The sequence below is a fragment of the Vespa crabro genome, chromosome 8, assembly GCF_910589235.1.
Source record: "Vespa crabro chromosome 8, iyVesCrab1.2, whole genome shotgun sequence".
In the NCBI taxonomy this organism is placed as follows: domain Eukaryota; kingdom Metazoa; phylum Arthropoda; class Insecta; order Hymenoptera; family Vespidae; genus Vespa; species Vespa crabro.
This window is the reverse complement of record NC_060962.1, coordinates 4,276,298-4,298,834: the sequence shown is the minus strand read 5'-3', so window position 1 is coordinate 4,298,834 and position 22,537 is coordinate 4,276,298. Positions and strand designations below refer to the sequence as shown.

At 35.8% G+C, this 22,537-nt stretch overlaps 1 protein-coding gene across 3 annotated transcripts; it reads left to right on the top strand.

Moving 5' to 3' along the window:
- Nucleotides 1-941: 941 nt before the first annotated feature.
- On the top strand, nt 942-21,498 carry LOC124425986. Of its 3 annotated transcripts, XM_046967165.1 has the most exons (10): nt 942-1,399; nt 5,517-5,608; nt 12,496-12,708; nt 13,094-13,438; nt 13,584-13,912; nt 15,080-18,143; nt 18,892-19,179; nt 19,450-19,643; nt 20,435-20,615; nt 21,092-21,498. In XM_046967165.1, the coding sequence occupies exons 2-10, from the start codon at nt 5,567-5,569 to the stop codon at nt 21,374-21,376; spliced, it is 4,941 nt and encodes a 1,646-aa protein (XP_046823121.1). In that variant the 5' UTR covers nt 942-1,399; nt 5,517-5,566; the 3' UTR covers nt 21,377-21,498. The 3 variants fall into 3 exon arrangements, with proteins under 3 accessions (XP_046823121.1, XP_046823120.1, XP_046823119.1); XM_046967164.1 differs by lacking the exons at nt 942-1,399; nt 5,517-5,608 and adding an exon at nt 9,512-9,938 and having other exon boundaries at nt 19,456-19,643; XM_046967163.1 differs by lacking the exons at nt 942-1,399; nt 5,517-5,608 and adding an exon at nt 9,512-9,938.
- Nucleotides 21,499-22,537: the final 1,039 nt, after the last annotated feature.

The following is a 22,537-nucleotide window of genomic DNA, read 5'->3' as shown; positions in this document are numbered from 1 at the left end:
ATCAATAGAAAACACCCACGTATCAGGAAGGAAGGTTACGATTGTCCTCGATATTGGCCTCCAGGCAACGAGAAAGTAGGTGTACGTACGAGGAATCAGAATTAAAGGTTAAACCTGATGACTAGTTCTTCTGTCTTACTCATCATATTTGAATATATTAAAACATCGTTAATGCGTTAACGAGAATTCCCATAATTACATTGTACTCTCTGTATGTTTTTAAATACTTTACATCGATTATACGATTGAAATGGTTAATTCGTTCCTTGTACATAACGATCGAACGATTTTATTTTGGTCATAAGAAATAAGACAGATCGGCCGACACGATCATATCCGTTACATTTAAGAAGATCGATGGATCATTCGTTGCATGACATATAAACGATAACCAAGACTTTGCTATCTATCATTTCGTCGAGGAACTCGTCCAGTCTCTTCTCTTCTTCCTCTCCCTCTTCTCTTTCTCCTCTTCTTCTTCCTCCTCCTCCTCCTCCTCCTCTTCCTACTACTACTACTACTACTACTAATACTACTACTCTTTCTCCTTCTCTTTCTAGACTCCAACTGCTAAACGAAGCCTTATAGGGAGGATAGCTTAGCTTATGTACCTCGTGAATCACAGCGAGACTTTAAGTCTCGTCGAGCCAGGCAAATTGCATCTACTCTCTTATCCTCTCCCTCTCTCTTTCCCCCTCTTACTCTCTCTCTCTCTTTCTCTCTCTCTCTCTCTCTCTCTTTCTCTCTCTCTCTCTCTCTCTCTCTCTCTCTCTCTCTCTCTCTCTCTCGATAATTAATCCATTTCAACACATCGCACATTCAATCGATGAGATTTACTTGTTTACATACATAAATATTATTTATAAATAATTATAAATTAATTTAACATATACGATACTTTTAATATAATCGATCTAATCTATAAGATTATTAAACCTTTTAGGATAAAAAAAAAAATTTACGCAAGTACCCGTATGAATTGAATTTGTTCTCACGCTTTCATTTTTGTGATTGCAAGAACTCGTCCGACACAAAAAAATGTTAATACATCGATATTAACAAAATGAACGATACGATAAAATACAGAAAGGATCATAAGAATTATATTCAAAAACATCGGCTACGTTTCTACGTTTATACGTGTGGGTTGATAACCCTTCCTCTGCCTCGTGTGTTTCCTCTTTGCACGTTCCTTCTTTCCTCTTCCTCTAACACATTGGTGAGAGTTGGAAAGAGAGAGAGAGATATAGGGTGAATGAGAGAGGGAGCGTGAACGGACGAGGAGAGAGGGACGGTGAAACTGTCAGTGTTACATTGGTCCTCAGCACGAAAGGACGAGCTGCACGAATCACCTGCGATTCCTTCTCCGTTGGTGTACCTTTCTGCTTGCTTAAAAAAGGTAAGTTTCGTGTTATTTGTCTCCTAGTAATTTTCTAACCAATTGAAATACACGCAAAACGAATCCTCTTCTTTTGGTTTACTTTGGTTTACTTTACTTTGGTATAATCATTTAGAAACGTTGTTGTTAAACGTAAACGTTATTATAAAATTAACGAATGAAATTATCGATTGAAAAGAAAAGAAAATTAATTTGAAAATTAGATAAATTGATAGGTAGATAGATAGATAGATAGACGAATCCTAAAAGTGGTTCGTTAAAGATTCGCTCGAGATCATCGATTTGAAATTCGTAGAATGGAAAAGCAGTTAATTGCAAAGAAGAATCGTGAGTTTCGAAGGAAGATGATCGTAAGTAAGTACTTAACTCCCTTGCTACTATAGTTCGCACGCGCTATAGATCCGCACGAGAGGAGAAAGAGGGAAGATGTTTAGAACAGACTAGACTATGCGTCTATCGAGCGTCTGCTTTCTCCGAGTGTTTACGAGACTTCTTGAGACGCGGTAATCCCAATTGTATCATTAATACATACAGAGTTAACAATACGAGGTTATCCAAAACTATTTGCTTGCACTACTTTTAAACTTCATTTAATCGATTGATTGAGAAAGATCTTTTAAAAAGTTTCCGCGATTTTATGATTATCTACATCGATATTACTTCCATCTATTTCTCTAAAGATCTTCGTATTTTAAGTAAAAACAAAAAAATATATATACATATATATATATATATATATATATATATATATATATATATATAAATACCTGCATATAACGTCAGAATTATAAATGATAATATTATTGTAATTATAAATAATTATCAATCAAATACAAATGACAATATTTTCATAATTAGAAATAATTTACGTGTACTTCTTTGAGAAATTGATGTAAAAGAAAAAAAATGAATAGAAAAGAATGAAAGAAAAAATGTTACATTCGAATCGAATATATTGTAAATCAAATTTGATTTAGGTTTGTATAATAAAGAGTCACGAATATTCTGAATTGTTATATTTTGAAATTAACGAAAGTGCAAGCAATATCGTTAGAATGCATCGGCGCATCGGATAGGTATTTCTTTATGATACAAAGTTCATCTCGTTGCAGCAACACGTGCATCCCATGTGGGAGAATGCGTTCGCACGTTTCTCTTAACAAATCGTTCCTTCGTTTTAAAACGAATTACATTCGCATACGATCGCGTCCGTCGTTTCTCGTGACCGCCGTTTAATTATAGAAATGGAGTCGAGCGTACCTGCCACAGTGACCATACGCATGGGACTGTAATGGTAATCCTAGCGTACGTACATTTTTAGTTAAACTATAAATAATACTGGCAATAGGACACGAGCGTGACCAAATATCTACGTTACTTAACGTTATCTTAAAATGTGAGATATTTATCATTCTTTCGTTATCAGATTAATTAATGCATTTTTTCTAATTAAAATTTGCCTCAATTTTTATCAACAAAAGGTCATACCTTTCGAAAGGTCAGAATTCAATTTAATTTAGTAATTTTCTTTTTTCTGACCTTTCCATCGGTAAAGGGAAAAATGAATTTAAAAAAAAAAAAAATAATTGAAAAAAATACAAATTTATCAATATATCATGTTGCTTATCCTTCGTCAAGTTAAAATAATTAATTAGAAAAATGTAAAGTATATAAAGCCGAAGGATTATTTATTTTCTTTTCCTTTTTTTTTCATTCTTTCTTTTTTTTTTCTTTTCTTCTTATGCGAAGAAACCGAAAAACTTGGCGATCACCTCGTTATAATTCCCCTCGAAGTCCTAGAAAACGAATTTCTTTCGAGAGAAACTTTTCAAATACGATTTCATAAAATATCACACTTTTTAAAACGCGTCATCATTCACACGGAAATGCGACGAATACATACGAATATCTATCTGCATCCATACACACAAACCGCGAATTCATATTACAATGGACTTAGCATACAAAGGGACGAGTTGGGTAATATCGGAGGTACGCAAAGCGGTCCATTCAAGTTCAATAACACCTTGCGAGATTATTCATGAGGGTGGAATCGCAAGTTATTGTAACCGCAGGTTCGCCTTGCAACGTATTAGTAGATACGTATTGCGATAGCCGAGAGTGTGAATCGATTGCGAGTTAACGATCGAAAGGAGATCATTTTCCAAGGTGATTATTTGCTAATAGAATCGATCGAAATCAACTCGACAAGGATGAGAACGAGGACGACGACGACGACGACGAGGACGATGATCATGTCGAACTTTGATGTCGAACATTGAAATTGAAAGTTAGCAAAGAATGGAGAATCGTATTCGTCGTTCGCGCTTCTTAACCATAAAAGATTGTCGCAATTACGTCATGGGTCGCTGTCATGAGTCACGATAGCTGTGTGCCGTCCTAAAAACGCTATTGCGACGACGACGACGACAAAGACGACTACTACGACGACTATTACAACGACTACTACAACGACTACAACGTCGACTATTACATGGCATAACGGCACACAACTTGAAGTTAATAATTTTCTACGAGGACGCGACCCAGACGCACGAACGAACCCGAATACCTCATGCCAAACTTCTCCTCGAGAGTTTTCAGTTTTACGGGACGGCCCTTCGTCCAACTTTCGCTTCGCGTCTACTTCTAGTGCTTAGAAATTCTACGAACGTTAATCAGTCTGCGAAAGGATGCGAAATAACTTTACTTTCAAGATTAATCGCACGACTTTCTATTTTGATTCGTAATAAAAAAGAAAAAAGAAAAACTTTATTAGAAATTCAAGTAATTAAATATAATCAAGCAAGAACAATCGATAGTTTGTCGCAATAGTTAAAGAAAAATCGATTTTCACTAGTAAGTAATACGAGTGATCGACAACGGTGTGTTCGATTCCTACGTAGGTGTGAAATTTTTCATGAATATTCGATCTAGTTATTAAACCGATTTTCTAGTACTCCAAAACCGATTATCACGGCTGCAGGTTCCAAACGAAACTCCACTTCAACTTCTCCTCATTTCTCTCTCGACTTTATAACGAAATGGAAAAAAAAATTTTCCAACAATATTCGATCATTCATTTTTATCAGAAATTCTTCAAGAATAAATTGGTAAAAAGTCTTTCGGCATCTCGATTATCCAATCGTCTTGTGCTTTCACTTTGTCCACCTGTTCCATTACGATGATATCAAACTATTAAATTCGATCCCTTCGTGTTGTTACACGTAATGATTCGCGATATCGTCGTGGGTGGAGAATGAAGCACGAAGCCGATTGTTGTTTGTCTCTCTCTCTCTCTCTCTCTCTCTCTCTCTCTGCGAACGATTTTTGTAGTAAGTAAAAAATCAAACGTTTCTAAACGTGGGTGGATCGATTGGCACGAAACGTGGGTGAGCTTGATATCAGCACATACTTTCTTGTCCCGATCGTGTGTGTTCTTCAATGTCCGTACATTTTGGATAGCACCTTAATAACAAAGTTTTTCACGTAGGACGATCGTAGAAACTACGTTGATTATCTTCGCCAATCGTTTTTCTCATCGAACTATACGAGCGATTCCATTTGGTGAGCTCGAGGCGTTTAAATTAATCCCGCGTCCTTTTTCTTCGGAACTCGTTTAGCATTCTGTATCTGTGTTAAGTAAGCGTGTATTCGGATGCAACGGACTGTATCCAGAAGTGAATATATCTGAGCGTGAGTTACCGGTAGTTTTGAGACTGGTAGTTGGATGCATATTCGGCTACTGCACACACTCGTGGGTTTAATTTAGATAATGACGTCATTAAAAGCTCCAAAGTGCTGGAAGAGTGCCGGCATCCAAACGAACGAACGAACGAACGAACGAACGAACGAACGAACGAACGAACAAGTGAACGAACGAACGAACGAACGAACGAACGAACGAACGAACGAACGAACGAACGAACGAACGAACGAACGAACGAACGAACGAACGAACGAACGAACGAACGAACGAACGAACGAACGAACGAACGAACGAACGAGGGAATGAACGAACGAACCTAAGTAGAGAATAGAAATCGTGCTACGATATCTTGAACTATTGTTCCCCGTCCAAATGCAATATACAGAATATCTAATTGCTTGTTTGCAGACGAACGCGATCAAGAAACACGAGGGGAGTAGAAATACAGCTAATCAACTATGGCAGCACCACAGGCGTCATCGCGTCTCGAGATGCTGCAGGTGAGGAAACGAAAATCTTAATAACCCTTCTTGTGAATAAAGAATATCTTAACATCGATCTATGAAAACGTAGATCCTCGAATGATCCTAACATGTATTGTGACAGTCTTCGTGAACGCAGGCTCACGTTCTCGATATGTTCTTAGGTTGGATTAAGGCATACCGCTATATATTTCTCTCTTTCTCTTTCTCCTTCTCTGTCTATCTATGTATATATATATATATATATGTATATATATATATATATATATATATATATATATATATTTATCTATCTATCTCTCGTTCTCCTTTGGCCCACGTATCAGTTATGTGCGCTGTATCGACGCATATATGGCATCTTGTCTTGCCAGCATATGACCTAGCTAACGACCCACGTATTCGATGTACCCAAAACCAAAGGACAGAGATATCCACCGTCTGAATATAGTTCTCGTTGAAATACGATGAAGAAACCGGTGAAATGAGATTACGATGTCGTCGTAATAAATAGTTAATTAAACGAGCTTCACGAGCTTTGTGTTGATAGATCTGCAATCTCTCTTGTTCCTAATGATTTTATTTTGAAGAAAGACAATCACGAGGAATATGATAATAATGTTTTCTCTCTCTCTCTCTCTCTCTCCATCTTTTCATCTATCTATTTTTTATCTATCTATCTTATATTCTTCTATCTTCAAGCAAACGAACGAAACGTTAACGTCGTACGAATAGAAAAGAGTACCGAAATATCGTCTTGTTTTCTTCAACTCGAGTGGTCGCTCTCTGGTTTCGAATGTCGGTTGCTCGAATGGAAAGCAAAGGCTACTTTGGACTCTCATATAACAAAGTCCTAACAAAAGAGCAATCCTCGAAGAAAGGAAGAGGCAGAAGGTAAAATATAGAGAAGAAAAAGGATGGCAAAAGGGATCGGAGGAGAACGGAATCATAGACGCTTGGTTTGTCAACCGCAACCGACCACGGAGATCCGTAACCATAATAATGTGACGTCATTTCCTCCGTCTTTTCAGTCGCCGTCCGACGAAGCCTCGTCCTCGTTCTGCGAACGACTTCGTTGAATTATTTTATTTTCTTCGTCTTCGAAAAGAGAATTAAAAATAAAAGAAACAAAATAAAAAAGAAAACAATCTCAATTGTCGAAAAGAAAAAAGAATTTTTCGATCGTTTATCTTAAAATATCTTGATTTTATCCGTGGAAACTCATCGAGCATTTGTTTTTCTTTTTCTCTTTTTCTTTTTTTTTTCTTTTTGTTTTTTTTAGCTATGATATTTGAAGCAAAAATATTGCGAGGGAAGGCGCAAAAAAAAAAAAGAGAGCTGCAGAAATAAAAGATAAACGAAATGGCGTATATGCCGAGAGAAAATTGGTATTCTTTCGTAATAAATTTCTCTCATTAAAAATGGGAGAGGTGGGATGAGTGGCGTGCTATAGAAACTTATTAGACAATTCGATGGAAAGAATGTAGAAAATATTTGGACGTCGAGGATAATGACGATAGGCATGTGGGTGGTATACATATCGGTATACTTTCGAAGCACCCACGCTTGTCCAAAACTCAAACGAGTATTTTTTTTCTCTTCTCTTCTCATCTCTTCTCTTCTAGATGAAATTCCACGATAATCGATATTTTTAAATAGAAAATCTAATCTATTATTCTCGTGAGAATTGTAAAGTTTTAATATAGGTATAATACTTTGAAACATACGAGACAAGTCAACGTGTTCTATGTACATATAAATGTTTTATCACCGATAAGGCAGCGCTAGATTCTCTCGAGCTCGTGAACGTAGGTACACACGTTCGTAGAACGAATCCGGTATATAATTGCGTTAGTTGGCCGTCCGCTTGTCTAACAAGTAAGTACGTGTAACACTCTCCACATAGGCAAAATAAATTACAATTACAAATTGCCAGAGCGTCTTGCAACGCGAATCTTCTTATAAATAATTTATATCACCCAAGGATGACCGTTATCGAGAGTGTCGATAAGTACTAGAAAAAGAAAGATAGATAAATAGAAAGGGAGAAAGAGAGAGAAAGAGAGAGAGAGAGAGATGGTAGTCCTCCTTGCTCCAAACCCACATTTACAGATTTATCCGTATCAGAACTAGAAGACGCAGAACTGGGACCGCAAGCTCGCACCTTCTTCTCGCATGACATCGTGACGGCATTCACGTCCATAAAACCGCATAAAAACGTGAACGAGTTCACCTCCCGCCATGTCCAATATACTTGTTCTCCCATTAAATAATAAAAGCGAGTGTCAGTTAAATGACAAGTTACTCGGTAGACTAGATAGAACAGAAAAAGATAACATTGAATGAGTATGATTACAATCGTCTTCTATAATATATTCTTTTTCTTTTTCATCTTTGAGTAATTCTAGAATATTATTTGTTTCCGCGATAACGATAAAGGACAAAAATTCAAAGGAAATATTTTTAACCTTTCGTTTAGCACGTAGTCGATCATTTCTTAAATGCGTACTTAATGATAAATAAATGCTAAATTATGTATGTATATGTATATTAAGAACGTAATTACGCCTTCTCGAAAAAGTATCATGACGTAATTATGTTACTTTAATGTCTTTCTTTTTTCTCTTCTTTTCTCTCTCTCTCGTCCCAGAACGAACGACTGAGGAAGGTCAAGCGTAGGCAGTTAACAATCGTTCTTCTCTTCTTCGGCACACCTTTATCCACGAATATTCTATATAATACTATTATTTTCTATTTAATATAAAACAATCGTGTTGGAAAGTGTACTCGAGAATTATTTAATTCATTGACCTAATTCTCCATTGTGAAGTAGGAAACTCGTTACAGAGAATTGTACTTATTGGTTATTACTTATCACGGGTGATTAGGGAAAGGTCTGTTTGAACGAGTAAGCAATCGTCTTGCACAACCGAGACGATATTCTCGAGAGACCTTGAACCTTTCGCTCGATGGAGTCAGAATTTCTAGGTGCTTCGATCCGTGGAACGTCGATATGCTGACCTTGAATTTCTCCACCACCCGTTGTATTCTCTCTTATGCTCCATCGAAAAGTATCTTTTATCGATCTATTATCCGAAACAGGATACATAAATTTTAATTCAATCGTAAAAATCGATATAAACAATCTCTCTTATTAGAATCTTCATTAATATTCTTAAAGTAATAAAACGATCGAACGAAAATGTGAATTTCGAAAAGACGTTTTTATAACTATAACGTAGTTATCCTGTTTTTATTATACCTGGTATGCGAAACTCTAAGGATAGAAATGTTACGCATGCGTGGCAACAAAACACGAATACACTGTAGAGAGTTGGATATAACACAGTTTACTGTGGCAACATTCGTGTACTGCCCTACGAGTACTCTCTTTCCTCTTTCTAACGGTACCTCCAACATTTCGTTAGAAACTGAAACTATAACGTCGTCGATATAGAGAGTAATAATAGAAAACAAACACTTAAGAGAAGTTGTTGGATGAAAAGAAAACAAAAATATTGTAAGCATATTGTTATTTCTATAATCACATTATAAGAGAATTATCGTTATTACACATATATAATATATATATATATATAAAGAGAAAATATAAAACAGAGGATAAAAAAGCAACGATATAATAAGAAAGTACCGGAACACGCGATATGCAATTCGCGGAAGTTCGATAACGAACTTGGTACGCTTTGTTCGACTAACGTCTGAACAGCACCGAGTTTCTCGAGGAACTAGTTCTTCCAAAGTTTACGAAGAGAAGACTGTGAACTTGACACGCGGTACTACGACCTTCTCACCGTCAACAAATCAGACGCACAATAAAACTTGTCTCATCCGACACACGTTACTTATCAAGACGACAACAGTGAATAACACATACATATACATATATACATATATACATACATATATATATATATAAACAATGATTAGCTCATCGTTGTTATACAATATCGATATTAAGAAAAATCTTGTTCATTGATTAAAAAATATTTTCAATGAGCTCTCAATGTTAACAATGAAGGAAATTCGTCGACTTTTAATATAATCGACCATAATGGAGAACAATCGATCAGAAATGAGAAAACAAAAAGTCAAGGGATACGGTGACTTAGTGGAGAAATTTATTGTCTGTTGGCAAGATCGTACCGAAGAAAAGAATAATCACGATACCATCGTTAAAGATAAATCCAATAAACGAACAAAAATCGAATCGATTATGTCGAAACAACTTGCCAATCGTGCCGTACCAATGGATCTGCAAACGTCATCGAACTTTCATGAACTTCCTTCCTTTCCAACAAATCTAACCAACGGAGTAAAGTCTCCGGAAAATGTAATGTACTATGTATCACGATGCACTATTGAAATAGAATAGATAGCTTTTCATATTGGTCGAGACGAAACGACGATTCCCTTGTAGTTTTTTTTAAATATTTTAAACTATGACATATACATATATATATACATATACATATGTATACATGTATGTATATACATACATAATATATACATTTATATAAATATATTGAAAACGATATTCTCTTCGTCTCGTCTTTGATCATATCTTTTCTCCTTTTCTTCGTTCAAGAAAGCCTCGTCCTTCTTTTCTCTCTTTCTCTCTTTCCCTCTTTCTTTCTTTCTTTCTTTCTTTCTTTCTTTCTTTCTTTCTATGAAATGCAACGAAACGAACTCGGACGATGAGAGACCAGTTTTCAAGGGACAACGTGACGACGAGTCTTACGAAAGCACTCGTCGTTGACCTCCTTTCTGCCTTCGCCATCAACGTATATTCGCATCTTTTTCTCTCTTTCTCTCCTCTCCGTCTGCTCTTTATCTTCTTTTACCTTTCCTACCATTTTCTTGCTCCCTTTTCACAGCTTCAGGCCGTTTACACTGACCCAGCGACTTCTTTAAGGACAAGGTGAACGCACTCTCTCCGTCACTCCCTCCCCTCCTCCCTAAAATACATACGTACATACATACACACATAAATATATACATATATACATACATACATATACATACACATTAATTTCCAGTTTCACCCACGCGAAGAATCCCCTCTGAAGGACTCATTTCATCGATAAACGTGTTCCTCGGGTGTCCTTTGAGCGAGAAAGGACACTCGCATTCGCAATTACGTAATTTCCCTTTTTCTTTTTTCTTTCGTTTCTTTTTCTTTTTTTTTTTTTTTATTTTTCACTGGCAACGTTATTCAAGAAAAGAGAGAGGGAAAGAGAGAGAGAGAGAGAGAGAAAGAAAAAAGAAATGCGAAGTATCCTGACCTAATCCAAATCAAATTTAACACGAACGACGGAGTATCACGCTAACTTTGCCTTGGTTCACATTCTCCACGAAAGTATGACGACCGAACACGTTTCTTCCCTTTTCTTTTTCTTTTTTTCTTTCATTTTTTCTAAGAAATTCCGTAACACGTGGACGCTTCATCACGCTTCGTAAGATTGTTTATTCTCTTATACCACGGAATAATGCAAATTTTCTTGATTGGAGGCACTCTCTCTTTCTCTCTCTCTCTCTCTCTCTCTCTCTCTCTCTCTCTCTCTCTCTCGTTCGTGAGAGAATGATTGGTAGCGTGCACTTAATGTGAATCGATCGCTGGTATTACGTAGGAGAATGCTTGTCGATGCTCTCTCTCTCTATAAATACAGTCGCTAAGCTTTAAGCACGTATCACGATTTCAAAAGTAACGTGATATCGTTCGAATCACGTCACTTTCATTGGCACCAATCTCTCATAAAAATTTATTGAATATGATAATGTGGCAACAATAAGAGGAATGATGATAACGGTGATTAATAAATTGATTTTCATTAAACAAAATTCTTGAAAGTGATTATATTCGATATCTTCAATATTAATGGATCTAATCGTCATTACATTGTACGCGACCATCCAGACAAACGCATTCGAAATTCAAGCGTGTGCACTCGCGAATACGAACTCGACGAACACAGGCAGGTATAGGCAGGTTGCCGAAGCGGCTAGCCGAGGTACGCTAGAACGCTGTCTCATTAGGGTTAAATCAATTATCGGTGTGCCTGATTGCCAACTCAATGATTCAATCAGCATCGAATTTATATTTGCGTCGTTGTCGAAGATGTTCCCTACCTGATATCATGATAGTTACACTTTAGATAATGGATGTTACAAGGACAAACCTTTCCATCTTTGTGAGTTTCCATCTCTGTCATCTAAAATGTATTCAACTGGAACTATGATCTTAACAGATCCATATTACCAAATACGATTGCTCAAAAGTTCTTCATATCATTCAAAAGATATTCAATTTTTCTAACAGCGAATACGATAAGAATAATGAATCTATTATAAATAATAACTTGCAAAGAAAATTATAAATTTTAACTAAGTCATTTACAAAAGTGAAAGGATGTGAGATGGAAGAAAAGAAAATGAAAAAAAAGAAAAAAAAAAAAGAAAAAAAAAAAGAGAAAAAGCTACTAAGATATTTTATCTTATAAATTCAATTTACTATGAAACAAAGAATGAAGATTTCGTCGCGGCCTATATAGCTACGCATTGAGCGTTAAACGTTAAAGGAGAGGGAAAAGTTTCGACGCGCTTTGTAAGAGTGGACCAGCCGAGCTAACGAGTTTACTAACCCCTCGGTTGGATGTAGGTCAGAAGGAATCGATGAGGTCGGACGTTACCCATCGCACTCGCGGTGCATATGCATTACGTGCACTGAGTCGGACTATAGCGTGCAACTCGTGGTTCTATTCGCGGTTGGTGTCTTGCGAACGGATTGTAGAACACTGAAAACTTGCTTAAAGCTTAGGGCTAAAGGACGGGTCGGCCTCTCGATGACGGCCATCACAAGGGAGAATTATAATTATCAACGCGTGTCGCAGGCCCGCTTTCAACAGAAGCAGCTGCAGGAGAAGGAACAGAAATTGCTGCAGCTTTATGACCAGCAACAACAGAGGGCATATCAGGTGGCACAAAGAGGCAGCTCAGGATCGAATGGCTCTGGCCAAGGGACCTCAACGGTTAACCACCATCACCAGATTGTTACGAGGACTTCTTCCTCCGGTCACATGACCTCGACCTCGCAAGCTACCAAGGTAAAACATTTATCTTCTACGAGCTTGATATATCTACGTCAACGGATGAAAAGACGAATAGCGATGGGTGTCCGTTCGATCCTACCTGTTTTAAATTTTACTCGGATATTCTGAAACACTTTGCATATTATTCAAGATTGCTCGATCTCGAATTCTCTTAAAAATAATAAAGGTACTAGTAATTCGTAAAACTTTTAACGATTTTATTTTAATAATATTCCGATGCTATTAAATTTTTTATAATTTTTCAAAACTTTGAGAAAGTAAAAAAGTTGGAAAAAATGAATCTTTAACGTATCTTCGATAAAATAAAAGAGAAATATCGTCCTCCTAATGTCAAACGTTATTACTCAACAATTCAATCTTATCGAAATTCTCGAATAAGGTGAAGCAAGTATTCAACGATCGACGACAGACGAACGTGAAAGGCATCGACAGAAGTTACCCCCTCGAGCCACTTGACAATAAAACGAGAAAGCAACCGATAAGCAATGGCATCGGCAATTCGAGGAACAATGATTTGACCGTCAATCGACAATCCATTACTGTAAAACGCGTAACGCGTTCCGACGAAAACAGCAATGTTAACGAAGGCAAACCTATAGTTTCTTATCATGAAGAGATCACAAGGGAATCATCATCTTCGCGTGACGTACCTTCGGACGATGTGGAAGTGTTCGGTAACGAAAATCGTACGACTCATTACGTTAATGGAAATTATCCTGATCAGGTTCGTTGAAATAATTAATTTTCCTTGTACAAATTTTCTTCTTCTTTTTTTTTCTTTTCTTTTCTTTTTCTTAGTATTCCATTTTCCTCCTACCTTCTTATTTCCATTAAACGAATAAACAGAATGGGAATACATTTTGTTACAGATACAAATACGAGAGATCATGGACGAGGACACGATTCAAAGAAATCGAATGATGGCTAAGCTACATTTGATGCAATACGACGAGACGTTGAAGTATCGCGTTAAAAATGATCTAGAAAGCGAAGAATTTCCGGAAGATCTTTTGGTCGAAGTTACCGACAAAGTACCGAAGAGAACTATCAGCAAGAAGTTATCTCAAGCCGAGGCACGCTTGGAACGATTCAAGAATATGAATGCCAAACGAAATAATGCTAGCAAACTTTCAAATTCAACGACTACAGGGGCCAAGAAACGATCGGAACCATTGCTCCCAGCACGAACGACCTCGAGGTATTTTATCGTTTATAGAATTCGCGTTCTTTAAGAACCTCCTTTGTCATTCGATGAAATTTTTTGTAGAAATATTCGATTGATAAATCATTGTGTGTGTGTGTGTGTGTGTATGTGTTCGTACGTTCTCAAAAAAACAAATCTACGCGATCTATAATAAATTAGAAAATAAATCATGCTAACAATACGCAACTGCTTACCACACGATTAATTTTTATCGTCATATATCGTTGCAATCGCTGACTAGGCATTAGGCATTTTAAATTATGCAAATGTAGTAGCTTAACAAATAAATAAAACTTCCGAGAAAGAAAGTAAGAGAGAAAGAGAAATAGAGAAATAGAGAGAGAGAGAGAGAGAGAGAGAGAGAGAGAGAGAGGGAAAGAAAGAAAGTGAAAAAGAAGCAATTTTAATGCTTTTAACGAAGGATTTAAAAATTGGTAGATGTATAAAAGAAAAAAAAAAACAAAACAGTCGAAAAAGAAAGAAATGCACGATCCTGTGTTATTCGCCTTAATGTTACAACAAGAAAATAATTTGGAAGGAAAAGAGATATATAACAATTATATTGTCAATGTTGAACAAGATCCTGAAAATATTGGAGGTCGCTGGAAGCTTCGCATTGCTGTCTGTGACATCAATTTAACAAGGCAGAAAGAGGATGTCGAATGGAGTCCCTAACTCGATTCTAAACGCGCGGCGAAACCTTCGAGATAGATCCCAGCTTAAGCTCGCTGACGACATAATCCTGCTGCGAACAAATTCGGCCGGCTGGCTCTCGCTGTATCTCCTTTTTGTCTGTTCATCCAAATGTATCCCCTAACCCAAGTCACACAGTGGTTTTAACATAAGGTGATAAGGAAAATACAAGCGATTTCAAAGTTTTTTTTTTTTCTTTTCTTTTTTTTTTTCATTAGCGACTAGAAATATTTAATGTAAAATGCCTCTCGCGCATTAAACGCACGGATCACTAACCACATCATTTTCGTGCTAAGCTAGGGAGAAAAAAAAATACCTCTACTTGGATTACAAGATCAGGTGAGAGATTTGAGCGATTTTCGTCGATGAAATGAAAAAAAAAAAAAAAGAATAGAAAAAAAAAATAGAAAAAAATAGAAAAAAAAAGAAATTATCATCTTGGTCTTTGTCAAAACTTACATTTCTCAGAGGCGGCAGCAACGGCGTAACGATGAGTGCAACGACCACGAAGACGAAAACGGGACATATCAAGGAGAAACGATCAAATAAGTATAAAACTGAAAAAGCTAGAGTAAAATACGGTCAAGAGCCATTTGAAAAATCGAAGACAGAGGAAGCTAAATCGAAGAAAATACGATACGATAGAAAAACCAGCACGTCTGCGGGTAGCTCCATATTTCAAAAGAGAAAAGCCGATGTCCCTACCGTAGACGAAACGATATATCGTAGAGATAACCCAAGATTCTTTTCTAAGGAATCGGAGAAATCTGCTACGAAGATATCTATCGATACCTTGGACATCTCGACGCGTACATCGAAACCTTCCTCGAATACGAAACGACCAAACGCCAGTACAAAAGTTTCTCTTAGAAAAGTCTACAATTTTCCCATCGCTCCGAGTAACAACGATAAACGTTCTTACAAAAGAGAAGCATCCACTTTTTTACCTTATCGTAGACGTTCCGAAAGTTCTACCACGACAAGCATGGAATCTAAGCATAGTCCTTCTCCAGAATTAATCAGTATCGTAGAAAAACGTGATACGAGTCCTGAATTTTTCTGTGTTGAAACTGAAAAATCCGCTACAACGATGAGCCTTAAACCAAGACCAAAGAGTACCAACGAGGACAAACGCGATGGTATCATTACGAGTAAAGATTTTCAATCGAATATCTCTCAAAAGATGATTGCCAAACAGAGTCCGTCGTATTTAAAACTGGAACGTAAAATTCGTAAGTCATCAGATAGTTCCGATACTTCTAATAAGAGTTTCAATTTCGAATTAAAGTCACGAAGGGATTCGATAAATAATTTACAATCTATAGAACTTATTCGTAACGTTATGAAAAAACAAAATACAGAAGAAGAGAATAAGAAGGACGAAGATCGTTCAAAAATTGATTCAATGAAATATTCCAGTATTACGCCGAAGAACAAGCCGCACAATGGTAAAACATTAATCAACAAAAGATCTCCCATTGATTCTATTAAAAAAACTTTTCTTAAAATAGATCTAAAAGATACTACTGATGTAAAAAATGTATTAACTAATCGCGAACGTAAACTTTCGTTAAAGACTATTGATACGAATCTACAATTAAGTCCAAAAAGTCCAAAGAGTCCAAAGAGTCCAAAGAGTCCAAAGAGTCCAAAAAGTCCAAAAAGTACGAAAAGTTTCACGTCGACCGAGATAGATACCGAAGTTCAAGAAATTACAATGACCGATCAACACGTGCGTTACAACGATAATACTTGCAAGCAAAGGGAAAAAAAAGATATCAAAAAATTGATCGCGGATGAGACTTATTCGAAGTCGAGCGGAAAAAAGATAAGAAATGGCGACAAGACAGGATCGGCAAATCTCTTTACTTATCCTATTCGCAGAGAAGGTAAAAAAAGAAATTCCGTATTGGATACGAATATATTTCATCGTAAGGATGAAACCGATCAAGTTCAAAAGTTTAAGGAAAGTAATCGATCATTAAACGAAAAGTTATGGAAAAAACAAGAGATAGAAAGTATCGATTTGAAAGGTTTGACGAGTTCGAAGTCGAGCAAAAGACATTTGTCCAAGAACGAGAAGATAATTGTTTCTGTTCCTAAACGGCGAAACAGTAAAGATTTGAAAGCCATTAAAAATGAATCTTTACGTACGAAAACTTCGTCGCTTTGCTCGAACAAGGACAGCATGTCGAAGAATCGAAGTACTAATGTAAGTTTAAAAGACATAACTTTCGATGAATCGAGGAAGGAAATTCGAGAGAGAAGTACTTCCCCGTTATACAAACGAGTTCTTCAAAGTCCGACGGAACAAATTAAAAGTGAAGGCGCGAAAGAAGAATTGCTACGATCTACTGAACTTATACGACGCGTAATAAAAGCTCAACATTCTGATAAGCAAGAAATGGGTAACTTGAAGTTAACAGAATCAGTTTCAAAAAATAAATTCAACGATACATATTCTAATAGAATTTCTATGATATCATCATCGACAAAGACAAATTACTATGATAGAACCGATTCCGTAGAATCCGCTCTGAAACGTTTTGATTCGATCGGTGCAGAGTCTGAATATCAAGACACGATTGGACGAGATTGCGTAGACAGCATGACGCATGATTTATTATCTAAAATTTCTGTCGATAAGTTATCAACAATAATCCCAAGAGATAAGAAAGAATCTATAAAAACAAAATCAAAGACCAAAAGGTTAGAATCATCGCAAGTTAATATGGATCAATCGAAATTGAATTCTAAAAAGAAGAATACAAACGTTAACATATTTAAGAAATCTCCGGGTCATTCGAGAAAAATACTTTTAACGAAGGTAGATTCTTTACGACAAGATCGTATTAAAGGAAAGAAAATAGCGGAAGCGAAAGACTCGATGAAGATTGCTCGAACTCCAAAATCACGATCTCCGATATGCAAACGTAAACTTTTTCAGGATTTAGATTTTGAAAAAGAAAATGAAGGTATATGTACTAGCTCGATAAAAGATCCGTCTCATGAACGGAAAGGAAATGATTTTCTTAGAAGATCCATGGAAATTTCTACGAGCGAGAATAAAAAAAAACACGAGGATGAGGATTGTACGCTTGTCGTAAAGCCATTACGTTCTATCGAGGACATACGAAAATCCATCGTATCTGATAGTAACGGAACGACGGTAGTAGCATTGACACAAATAACCAATATCGATCCCGCGAGACAAGCCGAAATGGGGTCAGCGATTGCAAATGAAATTTTAAAGGCTTCGACGAAGTCCGAAAGGCAGTCGCGAATTGTCGTCGACAGTGACCCTCTAAATAGAAAAAGGTTTCCTTCGAACGATCGATCGAAGAATAATTCTCACCTACAGGATTGTGGAAAGATTTTATCTAAGAACTCGATGCGTTTTGGTAGGATTACGAAAAGTCCGAGTCCCGACTCGACAAATTCGAAAAAATCTTCGGATAACGATTGTCGTACTATGGTGACGAGAAGAAGCGTTCCTTCCTCACCTTCGAAGAGTCCAGATATTTTACCTAGAGTAAGTATTCCTATCTATCCACAAATAAACAAATATATTTCTATGTATATAATTTCATTGAGTTGTCTAGGAAGTACGTGCCGATTGGAAAACTTTATTAAATACTCTTAAACCTTAATTTTCGATCAATTTAATATCTTTGCTATCTCGCGAACTGCATAGTGTTGATTATAGTCGATCAGTATATTGATTTGGTCATCAATGCTGAAAGGTCTTCCCAAGAGTTTGATATCTTCAAAACTGAAATCTTCAACTCTAAACTTTGCAAATCATTTCTTAAATGTTCTTTCAGAAAAATCGTAAACAGTATAAATATTTTTTTATCATTCGCATTACACTTTTGTCTTTCCTAATAATAATTTATAATCCTTCCATTTTCAATGAGATACAAAATTGAAATGAATGACTAAATAAAAAAAAAAAAGAATTAAAAATGTACAGATTTGATCAAATATCTCGTTTCAATATATATATATATATATACATATATATATATATATATATATATATACATATATATATATATATATATATACATATATATACATATGAAAGAATTTTTAGTATCGTTTTACATGTACTAACATGTTCCAATAGATATATAAAAAAGTAGCACAAACTTTCCAAACAACCTAATATATAATCCTGTCATTCTATAGAATTTCAAGCCTATATTTATTTATTACTCTTCCAATGAAACGGGACGTAGATACATAGATTATTAATAGCAACGATTTTTTTCTTATAGCGTGTCTCGACCGAGTCTAAGACTCAAGAAACGAAGCCATCGATAAAAGCGAACTTCGTGAAAGCTTCGGATTCGATCACGTCTAAAAGATCAGCGACAAGAGCGGATGTTCCTAACGTCTTTCAGAACGGTTTACATTTACAGGAACAGATCGTCGAAAGGAAGGAACAAAACGATGTACCGAAGAAATGTCAGGCGTTTACGATCGACTTCGAGGAACGACCGTTCTCGAAGACTAACGATAGTACGGATTCCAAAAGGCCATTGGCCAAGAAGCAATCCATGGAAGTGAGTAAAAATTTCGATACTTATATACGTTTGTCAAGGCGGCACTGAAAAAAAAGAGAGAAAGAAAAGAGATATACACACATATCTATATGTATATGTGTGTATTTATAAATACATACATACATACATACAAACATACATACATATATATATATATATATATATATATATATATATATGTATATAATGACAAAGACTGTCGATGTAGAATAGAAAAATGTCATCCTCGTGAGAATCTAAATTTCTACGTTCTCTTTATTACATTTTGAGAAACAGCAAACATCATCGGCCACATCGGGAAGACCAACGTCCTCGACCTCGTCCGCTTCTAGCGGCAATACAACGCAGGCTCATATTTCCAACTCGAAAGGGAGAATGGCTACGAGAGCGAGGACTCCGATCAGCGCTTCGCCGAGCTCCAAAGGACATCCTGCCGTTAAAAGTGGAACCAACCAAAATACGACGTAAGAAGAATATGATAATAGAACCTTTTGGGTCCTTTTATTTAATAAGTTCTATCGATATTTTAGAAAATATCTGAAAATGTTTTTATCTGAATGAATAAAAAAAAAAAAAAGAGAGAGAGAAAATAAGAAAAAAAAAGAAAGAAAGAAAGAAAGAAAATAAGAAATCGAGAAAATAACTCTCAATAGCTGCTTTTTAAAAAGCAGACGATGATCGTTCTTACCGCTTTGTAACTCGTTCAAACTATAAAGGAGGTAAATTGACGGAACGAGGAAGAGAGATAGCCAAAGTAATTCGTTATTATGCGAAACGACTTATATAGAAACAATCAAGAAATAGGATAGAGATAAATAGATAGAAATAAAAAGAGATAGAGATAGACAGAGGGGGGGAGGACGGGGGGAAATGCAGATGAAGCTTTATTATATCAGAGCTCTTGAAGCGTTCTGTGCTTCACAGACCGTCCCATCTCGACAACAAGCAAACGAAAAAGAAAAGTGAGAATGAAGAGAGTCGTAGCTAGTATGTACATTGCTTTGCGCTCTTTCATTTGCCTTTGTTCTCCGATCGTTGTTAAGAAATAAAATCAAAGAGAAAGAAAGGGAGAGAGGAAGAGAGAGAGGGAGAGAGAGAGAGAGAGAGAGAAAGAGAAAGAGAAAGAGAGAAAGCTCGTAAAAATCGATTATTATCTTGGCATTTTCGCTATTTAATTTTTTTCTTATTATTAGCACGATTCGAATCTTAATTGGCAATACTTTCAAAAGAGAAATCACTGTAATAATTGTTTCAGAGAGAACCTTATTGCTTGCAAGGTATGCGGACGTCGATTCGCTCAAGATCGCGTGAATCTCCATGAGCAGATATGCGCGAAAACTGTACAAAAGAAAAGGAAACAATTCGACACGACTATGTATAGAGTTAAGGGGACCGAATTAGAGTCATTCGTCAAGAAAAACTCTAAAAAAGGCGACGTAAGTTCGTTCGATCTATTAATAAGGGAAGGATCGTAATAATCTCGAAATATTTTTCTTGCATGAAAATACAATTGATCATAGATAATTCTCTTATGAAATCCAGATATCTTTTAATCTTTACATTCGCAAAATCTATTAGAGATCTATATACATAAAAGCTATATATATGATATTTATCTATTTTTAGCATCGATAGAAATGGTTGTACCATTATTCAAAAGAAATATAGAATACTTTTAAGATTTTCTCTTTTTGAAAAAGAATTAGAAAAGAGAGAGAGAGAGAGAGAGAGAAATGTATGTTTACATCTAAGATTTGAGTCTCTTTGAAATGTCAGATGGAAGTAAATTCTGTTACAAACGATTCAGATCAAGAGAACACTTTTGATCCTTCCTTATATAAAAGTATCGCGTATTTAGGTCGGTCATCTTACGATGTCTGAAAATACGTATAGATTGTGTAATCGTTTGCAGTTGAAATCAAAGAAGCCAGAGGTGAAGTCGAATTGGCGACGTAAGCACGAAGAGTTCATAAATGCGATTCGCTCGGCGAAGCAAGTTCAGGCACATCTGGCGGCAGGTGGACGATTGAGTGATCTTCCACCACCACCGGTCAGCGACACCAGCGACTATATTCAATGTCCGCACTGTGGCAGGAAGTTCAACCAAGCGGCAGCGGAGCGTCACATTCCGAAGTGCGAGCACATGCTGCACAACAAGCCCTCTTCACGTCCACCACCACCACGACCGAGGCGTTAACCTACTCGACCATTCTTCCTTCTTTACATCCCTTTTAACCCTTTCGATCGGCTCGATTTTTCTATCGATCGAGGATAAAACGGAAAAAGGACGTTCCAAATAAAGAAAAGAGCTTACTAAGAGTCCACGAAATCATTCCTAAATCGAATTTACCGTTTAATCCGTTCTATACTCGATCCCTTTCACGCTTACCGTTTCTATCTCGCGTATAATTTTATATACACTTTTTATTTTCTTTTTTCTATTATAACATCCTCTCAATGATCGATTATTAATAATAATAACGATATTAATAATAATAATAATATTGATAATAATAATAATAATAATAATAACTACAACACAACAACAACAACAACAACAACAACAATAATAATAGTAATAATAATAATAATAATAATAATAATAATAATAATAATAACAAAAAAACATGTTAATTATTATTTTCGATTATTATTTGATTATATTTACGATGATGATGTGTACGATATAATAAAGGCGCGTATTCGTGTTATTACATCGTGTTACGTATGTAATTTTATATCGCTTCACGATCATCGATCCATGTCACTTACTCGTTGATTTGTCAATTTTTCTTTTATCTTCGTGAGTAAATTCTTTATTGTATAGCTTATAAATATTTTAGTAAAATCCTTAGCTCCTTCGTGTCAACGTGTATATACATATATGTATTGTGTTATATATAAGTTGCGTTCCAATTATCTTTGGTGATATTTTTAATGCCAAGATACATATTATACGAGTATATCTAGTTATTCTTCTCGTTACAAGCGTACCGATGGAAAATGCCAAGTGTCATTTTTTTCTAATACGATTTTAAATAACCCGAGAATTTCATTAACATTGAAAAAATTAATATTACTCACGTAAAAATAACTTCACGTTGTCTTATACGATTTTTTTTTTTTTTTTTTATTTATATATGATTAACGAATGAAGAAAAAAAAAATGTTGTACTTTTATACAATTATTATTAATCGATGTCAAATTTAACGTATCGTTTAAAGAAAAATAAAATTTTTTATCGATACTTTAATCTTTTTCTTTCTTTCCTTTTTTTTTTTTTTTTAATTCTTCCTATCCAAAATGTGTCTAGAGAGAATATATATTTATCGACCAACGAAGAATTTCTTCGATCGT